Genomic DNA, 8,948 nt, shown 5'->3' with positions numbered 1-8,948 from the left:
TTACATGGGCTCCTCTGGGCTAAACATAACAATCATAAGAATATTATTATCGAAAGTGATAATATTAATCTCATCAATCACCTCAATAATCAGAAGCATACCATCCACTGGTACTCTAATATTCATATCAAGAAGATCAAGGAAGCTTCAAGAAGTTTGGATAGGGTCCATTTCAACTACACAAATAGACAGCTGAATGATAATGCAGACAAGCTGGCTAAATGGGCAAGAAAGAAGAATACATCTAAGTTGTGGAAAGTTGTTCCATCTTTTTTAATTCATAAGTACTGTAATAGTGTACTACTCTAAGTTTATTCAATGTATTTTATTAACAAAAAAAAAAGGATGTTTACAATTTAGGATGTCTTGGAGATCCTATTTAATTGCTTATAGGTTGATAGTTGATCTTTGGAATTTCAAATCGGGGATATTTCATTATTTGGTGACCAATATATGGACAACTGATAGGCCTAAAATTAGGTCTTTCCCCAAGTGTAGGGGTCAAGTTATAGTATTTAAAATAAGATCGAGTATCGTTCCAAAGGACAAGCTATTTTACCTAAATCTCGAATTAAAAACCCCCCTTCGAATTTTTGGTTTGATTTGGAAACTACTTAAAGAAAGAAAACAATACTAATAGACTAATAAGAATGAAATCAAGGTGAGAAAAAGGATCTAGGGATTTCGATTTCACCACATAAATGGATTACTTAAGACAAGCATTCAATCAACAAATCACTTTTTGTTTATAACTCAAAACCTAGCTTAATGAACTAATTAGGTTTCGGAAAATATTCTTTAATAACACAATTCAAAATCAAGAATATTTGATTGACTATCATATAAAACTAAATTCCTACACTATCATTCATTATCTGAAAGGCATATCTCATCTAATAATTCAATAAAAGCATGAAATATCTAATTATAATGCATGAATGATAATAAGGTTATAGAATCAACATGAAATGACAATCAATAGGCATTGAAGCTCAATATAAGGATTCATTGATTTATAACATATCTCAAAATAAGCCCAAATATGGGTTTCCTCTACACCCTAGATACAAATTTAGCTACTCATGGAATCTAAAGTAATATTCATTGAATTTATAAAGTAAATGGAATTACAAAAGATTAATGGAAAGAAATCACCAAGAATGTTCAAAATCCATATTCCCATGTATCTCCATTTTGATGTCCAATATTAGCTCCAAATGTCTCAAGAATATTACCCAAAACTCCAAATAATAGCTTATTAGAAGATAAAAGAAGAGAAATTTAGAAGAGATATAGAAGAAGAAGAGATTTTAGAGAAGAAGGTATGGAGAAATTAGAAGGTTAGAAGAAGAAATTAGAAGTAGAAAGAAAATGTAGAGAAGAGATGAAGGTGGTAGAGAAAGTAGAAGAAAAGAATGGGGGGGCAAGGGTTTGAAGATAGAAGGAGAAGTGGCTTAGAAATTAGAGAAGGAAGCCTTTTGAGAGAGATTTTAAGTCTAGCTCTAATGGAGGAGAAAGAGATTTATTTATAGATGGATTGATATCTAGGGTTTATTAGGACACAAATGAGAGAGAAGTGGAACAAAAATGGTATTTGTGTAAACTTGACATAACCCTAACATCCTCCTATTTAATTGTGTGGCGGCTAGGGTTTAGAGTTGGCATGAGTGGGCACTAAAAATGAAAAGGAAATGAACCATTAAATGCCTCCAGGAATCTGGTGGAATCTGCCATGCTAGTGTGTATACACGGGATTAATTTGCAACATAAACATGAGCCGTCAGACTAAATGGCACGGAGGTGGATGCGTGGGATTTATCGGGAGCACTGAAGCTACGTTGTAACGCGCCACACTAAATCCTTCTCATTTAGACATATTTTTATGCTTAGCAGCTACACACGAACTAAGATGAACCAGACCTAAAATTGCGCCACGTCGCCTAACCTCTCCCACTTGCCAGAAGTGTGACAGAAAGTGTACCACTGGTCAACTTCATTTAACCTAACTTTGAATTTAGCTAATTCCCTCGTCGGGACTCCGAATTGACTTCCGTTTTCTCCTACGGGCTCGTCTCGACCTCTACTTTTCAACCACGCACTGAACTTGGCCAAATTACTAGAATGTCCTTGACTCCAAATGACCAAAATACCCTTTATGCATCTTTTCCTCGTTTTTAACCGTTTTTCACACCTAACTCTGCAAAAGACACCTAATCAAGAAAACCAACCATTTTATTACAATAAAGACTCGAAACCGACTAACTTGGCTAAATTAAACAACTTAGATGGGACATTTTCATGACCCATCAAACATCCCCAAACTTAGATTTTGCTAGTCCTCGAGCAAAACAAAACAAAAGAAAAGACCTAACTCACTTTCGGAGGAATCCCGGTTGCATTTAGCATATGCAACAAGCCGTTAAACCCCTAGGTTGCCCTAGTGGACGAGTTTTGTCTCGTGAGGGTTTCCAGAGAATGTACCCACAAAATTCAAAAACATTTCAAAAATACAAAATGGTCCAAAAGCACTCAAAGTCAACTAAGAAGGACCAAAAATGTTTATCTCCTAGAAAATTTTAGCAAGCTAATAGGAATCAGTCAAAGTTAACAACACTATACAGATGTTAAAGATCTCTTCACTAGTAATCTAGACTCAAAGTGTACGTGACTAGCCACAATGAGAATCACTTCAGTTCCAAGCAGACAGACCCTTGATCCCTATCTTAATACATTTCGCCTCGACTTTGGCCTCACAGACATACGCTCTAAAAGATGAATCACTCAGAAATGGTTCGCTCGTATGTGTGAGTGTGATCACTAAATTTGAACTCAACACATAAAAAGGGTGAGGACAATATTTTAGAACGAATGATCTACGAAAAGGAATATAACCACTAAATGGAATGGGGAAGCTCACTCACCCTTCTCACCCACTCTACCTTCTAATAATGCTTCCTAAAGGTCAACGGATACAAGTAATGAGATGAATGGTGATGAGATCCCGAGAATGTCGACGTCTTCAACAGTTAGAGAACTTCAAACAACTTCGATACTTAGCTTTTTGCTTCGAACACTTATTTTACATAACAAACTAAAGTTCACATGAACTTTTACACACACTTTCTGTTTTTCAAAGATTTTTCTCTTCATTTTTTAATTTTTTTTTTTTGAATAACTACAAATGATGCAATACCAACACTAGTATTCCCAACAATCAACTTTTCCATTTTTCACACTTTGCTTTCACATTTTTCTTCCTTTACTTTTCATGCCTTCATTCTCGGGAGTCACATGATGAATGGATGGTGGAGTATCCGTCTTCCTAAAATTGACACTATTATCGGGTTTCATGGACTACAAGAGTAAGGTTTATTCGCTATCCTGATGTCACTCCTAGTGGTTATGGAAGTTGAGCACACGAGATCAAATGAGCTCTATTTACAAAGTTGCGAGGTTGAGTAGCTCTTCACTCTACTCAGAGTTAGCGCAGAAGAGTACACTCAAAGGTAATAGAAAGGCTCAGAAATCTCACAAGGGTTAAGTCTCCACTAATGATTAATCTAATTCTCTCAGAACCGTCTACCCTTCACTTCCATAATACTCACATGACTAGCACACAGACGACCTCAAGACTTGAAATTCATGAAGAAACCTTTAACAACCGGATAGTACGATCAACTCGACTCTATAACTATTAACAAGCCAAAAACAACTATTAGACTCACATTTTCGGTCCAAAATTGAAAAATTTTGAACCCTCTTAAATTTTCGAAATGAAGGACTTAGCAAAAGTTCTTCCCTATCCCCAAACTTAAACCGAACATTGTCCCCAATGTTCTGAACATTTTCCTCTAACAAATTCTCCGTCCAAATGTTTACCCCTGACATCTTTCACCATTTTCCCTTAAGACGTCCATATTCCAATGATTAAAAGGTAAAGTTAGCTAGCGTTAGGGTCAAAGAAAAAGTACCGTCATTAGCATTTGGGTCACAAACTAACGATTGTTAACGACCGTCTCTAGGCAACTGGGGCAATGGTTAGTTTATGACCCAGACTCTATAACGGACAAACTCTTGACCAAAATGCTAATGCTGGTAATTTTCTTTGATCCTAACGCTAAATATCTAAAGGCGGGTAATTTTAGAAAATCAAAATATGACTTTACAGTCTCTATTTTTTTGTTGAATAAAATGAGTCGTTTCATGAAAAATGTATATAAGAGCATCTCCAGTGAAACACTCAATTTGACACATAGGATTACTTAAGTTTTTAACAAAAAAAACTCTCTAGTGCAACATTCAACTAGAATCTCAATATGATGTGGCAACATTAAAAGTTGAGATAATTGTTGAGTTTTCTTTTGAATATCTCAACATTTATTGTTGTATCTCAATTGATCCACATCATCATTTTATATATTAAAATAAGAAACAAGAGTGAATCTAAAATAAATGTTGAGTTTTTTTAGTGTTGCATTGGAGAAGTATTTTGAGTTGAGGATCTCAATAATGGCAACTATGAAAGAGAATCTCAATTCATAGTTGACGCATTAGATAAATTGAGTTTTTGTTGAATGTTCCATCGGAGATAGGGGTGGGAAAAAGATCTGGAAGACCGCTATCCGACCCGTTCGACCGAGATAAAAAGTGTCCATGGACACCCGATGGTCATAACGGTCAGTGTCCGACCGGCCCGAAAGAATAGGCGGACGGTCACGGTCAAAATTCTATGTCGAAGGACCGACCGCTAACCGACCGACCAATATAGACCGTCCAAATAACCGACCGGTACGAGTGACCGAATAGGTTGACCGACTAAACTGTCCTCATTTTTAGAAGTTGACCGTTGAATTTTATAGACATATGAATGTATGATGGTCGTTGGCTATAGTCATACAGTTCTCTAGGAGACCAAACATTAGTACATGACTTAATTATATCTTGTCAAATGATGATCAACTGTGTTTTTTTTCTTTTTTTATACTTATTTTGATTTCTTGGTTAAACATCTTCATTTGTAAGTAATTTTGTTTGTGGTAATAAAAATAAAATTCTGAATTGAAGTAAATTTTGTTGGAAAATCCGGACCGAGACCGTCTGGTGTCCGACTGGTCCGGTAAAATAAACGGTCTTGAACGGTCAATGGACAAAGAATTCTTGAGAGTGACCGTCCGAGTCTCCCCGAGTAAATAGGTGGTCACCAACAGTTTATGTCCGAGTCGACCGGTTCGATGAAGTTAGAGTCCGGTACGGACCGGTCCGGACCGATTCCCACCCCTAATCGGAGATGCTTAAAAGTCGGATAGGTATTTTATTCAATGATTTAGAGGTCAGAAAGAACTAGTGTTGGAAATATTGTATTATTAGAAGCCCATGTGAGATGCCAAAATAGAATAATAGCATTATTCCATCATCATCTCCTTTAATTATTCTGGTTAATTAAAACTTTACTAATTCTTTTTAGTTTTAAAGTAATAAAAGGTGAAGTTTTAAATCTATGTTTCTCTTTGGAAAGAGATATTGAATTTGGATAGCATTTCTAGTGAGATAGAGATCAAAGTTTCTTATCAAAATGGTGGCTGTTTTTAACAAAGAACTATTGAGTTGGTATCTAATAACTTTGAAAATCAAAGAAACAGTTGAAGCCGGAAAAGCTCAACAATCTCCTACTAGTGAATCACAACTCAAATTACTCCAACATCAAACTTCTAGAGATCAAGTCAACACCATATCAATCAAAGATGGAGGTAAAACTTATGAAGAAGAATCAAATTCACCTAAAAATGAATGGATTATCTCCATTAAAGATAAATTAGAACAAGCACGCCAAGATGAAGATGCAGGAGCTTGGGCTAAACACTGTATTTATAGAATACCCAAATGTCTTCGAAACCACGACGATAACACAGCTTTTGTACCTCAAATTGTTTCTTTAGGTCCTTACCACCATGACAGAAAGAAACTTAAAGATATGAATAGACATAAATGGAGATCTCTTCATCAAGTTCTTAAACGAACGGGTCACGATATAAAGGTTTATTTGAATTCGATCAAGGATCTTGAAGAAAGAGCAAGAGCTTGTTATGAAGATTCATTCAATCTTAGTAGTAATGATTTTGTTGAGATGATGGTTCTTGATGGTATTTTTATTCTGGAACTTTTTAGAGGAGTTGCAGAAGGATTTAAACAACTTGGGTATTCGAGAAATGATCCAATTTTCGCTATGAGAAGTACTATGCATTCGATCCAACGCGACATGATAATGCTTGAGAACCAACTTCCTCTTTTCATATTAGATAGACTTTTGGGTCTTCAAATTGGTGATCCTGACCAAAAAGGATTTGTAGCAAAGCTTATTATACGATTTTTTGATCCATTAACACCAACTGATGAACCGTTAAGAAAAAGTGATAGATCTAAATTGGAATCAACTCTTGGGTATTCTAACTCAAACATATTTGATCCATTAACAGAACATGGTGGACTTCATTGTATCGATGTTTTTCGTCGAAGTTTATTACGAACAGGGCCTCAACCAACTCCAAAAATATGGATAAAACGTCGTTCAAGCCATCATGTACCCGATAAACGTCGAATGGAGCTAGTCCATTGTGTTACTGAGCTTAAAGAAGCAGGGGTCAAGTTCAAGAAGAGAAAAACTGACCGATTTTGGGATATTACATTTAAAGATGGTGTTCTTTGGATGCCTCGACTCTTAATCCACGACGGCACAAAGTCTTTGTTTCTAAACTTGATAGCTTTCGAACAATGCCAGATTGATTGTAGCAATGACATAACTTCATATGTGGTTTTCATGGATAATCTTATAAATTCTGCAGAAGATGTGGGTTACTTGCATTATTGTGGGATAATCGAACATTGGCTCGGTAGTGATTCTGAGGTTTCTGATCTCTTTAACAGGATTTGCCAAGAAGTGGTTTTTGATATAAATAGTAGTTATCTTGCTGGATTATCTGACCAAGTTAATCGATATTACGATCATAAATGGAACACTTGGCTTGCTAGTTTGAGGCATAATTACTTCAATAATCCTTGGGCTATTCTATCTTTTTTTGCTGCTGTTGTCTTGTTAGTTCTTACTTTTGCACAGACTTTCTATAGTGTGTATGGTTATTATAGACCAGCCAATTGAGTTATTGACAAAGGCGGCAAACGCTCACCTCTACTCAGATTCTTCACTTCGATTGCTAGTGTTTCCATGTTTTGGAGGAATTATACAATTTAAATATAAGATTGGTTCAATATATTACTACCCGATTCAGATGATTAGAGGACAAGTGATTATCCTAGTGGATTACTTTATCAAGAATGTAGCTTGTTGGGTAACTCTTAATTACTTCATTCTTATTATCTTATAGTGTACTCTCATTATTGAATTATTGATTCACTTATCAAAAAGTGAAGAGTTGTAACAAGATAATGGATTTGAAAATTTGTTCTTTTTACTCGGTACAAGGCTTCCAAAATTTTCTTTAGAAATCAGTTGCTTATATCATTGGTTCAAACAATTCTCTTTTTGAGAAGTGAATCTCATCCTCTTTGTTTCTCCTGTAAGCTAAGAGTGCTAAACAAGACCTTTAATGCTCACCATATATCTATTATATACTTGGGTGTTTTTTCTTTGCTGAAAGTACTTTGGTGTTAATGGATCGAAATATCCAATAATAAGCTTTGCTTCATATCGTTTTTGGTCTGGATCACCAATTTGAAGGCCCAAAAGTCTATCTAATATGAAAAGATGTTAAATTCACGATTATATAATAATAGGAGATATAAACATGAAGTTAAAGACACGATAATTTAACGTGGTTCAGTCGAATACCCAAGACCTACATCCACGGAGAACAATTTCTTTATTATAATTCACCACATACAATTGTAAGTGGGTTTGATCGGTTACAGTGGTCAGACATAACTCGATGATTTTGATTCCTAAAACCCTGTCCTATTTATAGATGACTTAGGGTTTAGGGTTTCCTAGTTTCTGATTACTAAACTAGGAAATAATACAAAATCTATCTAATATTACCATTAGATAGTTACAAGAGATATTCTAAATATAAGAAACTAAATCTTCACATATGTTCAATATTCTGAATTCTTCTTGATCGTCGGATCTCGTCTTCTCGATCCGCCACGTACATACACGTGTTAGACACGTATATTATTTCTGCAACTTATCTTGACCGGCGGATCTCCTATTTTCGATCCGTCTTATGTAACGTATCCTATTACACCCCCCCCCCCCCCCCCCCCCCCCCCCCCCGCAAGTTGGAGCATGTAAATTTTGAAGTGTCCGACTTGGAGAGAGAAAAAAAGGAAATACTTCTTGATTCGTCGTATTCGTCTTCTTGCAACTCTTAGATTGGGAATGCGTTGGAAGATGATTGAACGATGATTAAGTCACAACCAAAAGGTTGGTAGATGCGGTCAAAAAATTGAGCGAAAATCAATGACAACGAAATTACATGTATTTTTCTCATGTATGTAAAGTTGGTCATTGTAGGAAGAAAATGTCCCAACTAAAAAGTTGTGATGATCAATATCTTGTCGTATAAAAAACGTCAAGTATGAACTTAAGGAGTGACAACAAAGTAATGTTGTTTTGTTTAAAATCGACAAGAAATCATTGTCGGAATACCAAAAAATATTGGATAAGGAACAACCAAAACGATGGTCGACATGAAATTCATTGCCAAAAAAAGGCAAGATCGCGAATATAATTCCGGAATGAGAAATAGAGATATTCTATTCGTGGAAGAGATATTCTATTATGTGAAAAATATTCCAAAATATAATTTGGTAGGAAAAGTCCAAAATAGAATTGGAAGAAAGAAAATAACCATTAGAAATATATGATTAAGAAAAATGTTCGCGGGTTGAATTCTGGAATTAAAATCCAAAATAAGAATTCTTTCTCCGTTGGA

At 35.4% G+C, this 8,948-nt stretch overlaps 2 protein-coding genes across 2 annotated transcripts in view; both read left to right on the top strand.

Moving 5' to 3' along the window:
• The window catches only part of LOC147543996 (uncharacterized), a 3,911-nt gene extending 3,602 nt beyond the window's left edge, over positions 1–309 (top strand). The window contains exon 3 of the mRNA XM_086635557.1: positions 1–309. This exon is cut by the window's left edge and continues 110 nt beyond it. Coding sequence (XP_086491683.1) covers positions 1–309 — 309 coding nt within the window.
• Positions 310–5,337: 5,028 nt separating this feature from the next.
• LOC147543995 (UPF0481 protein At3g47200-like) lies at positions 5,338–7,466 on the top strand. The gene has a single exon (XM_086638248.1). The coding sequence runs from the start codon at positions 5,573–5,575 to the stop codon at positions 7,151–7,153; it is 1,581 nt and encodes a 526-aa protein (XP_086494374.1). The 5' UTR covers positions 5,338–5,572; the 3' UTR covers positions 7,154–7,466.
• Positions 7,467–8,948: the final 1,482 nt, after the last annotated feature.

This window comes from Eschscholzia californica, unplaced genomic scaffold (genome assembly GCF_041429995.1).
Source record: "Eschscholzia californica isolate CP2 unplaced genomic scaffold, dmEscCali1.0.p SCAF_4, whole genome shotgun sequence".
Lineage (NCBI taxonomy): Eukaryota > Viridiplantae > Streptophyta > Magnoliopsida > Ranunculales > Papaveraceae > Eschscholzia > Eschscholzia californica.
This window is presented reverse-complemented; position numbering and strand designations above follow the sequence as displayed.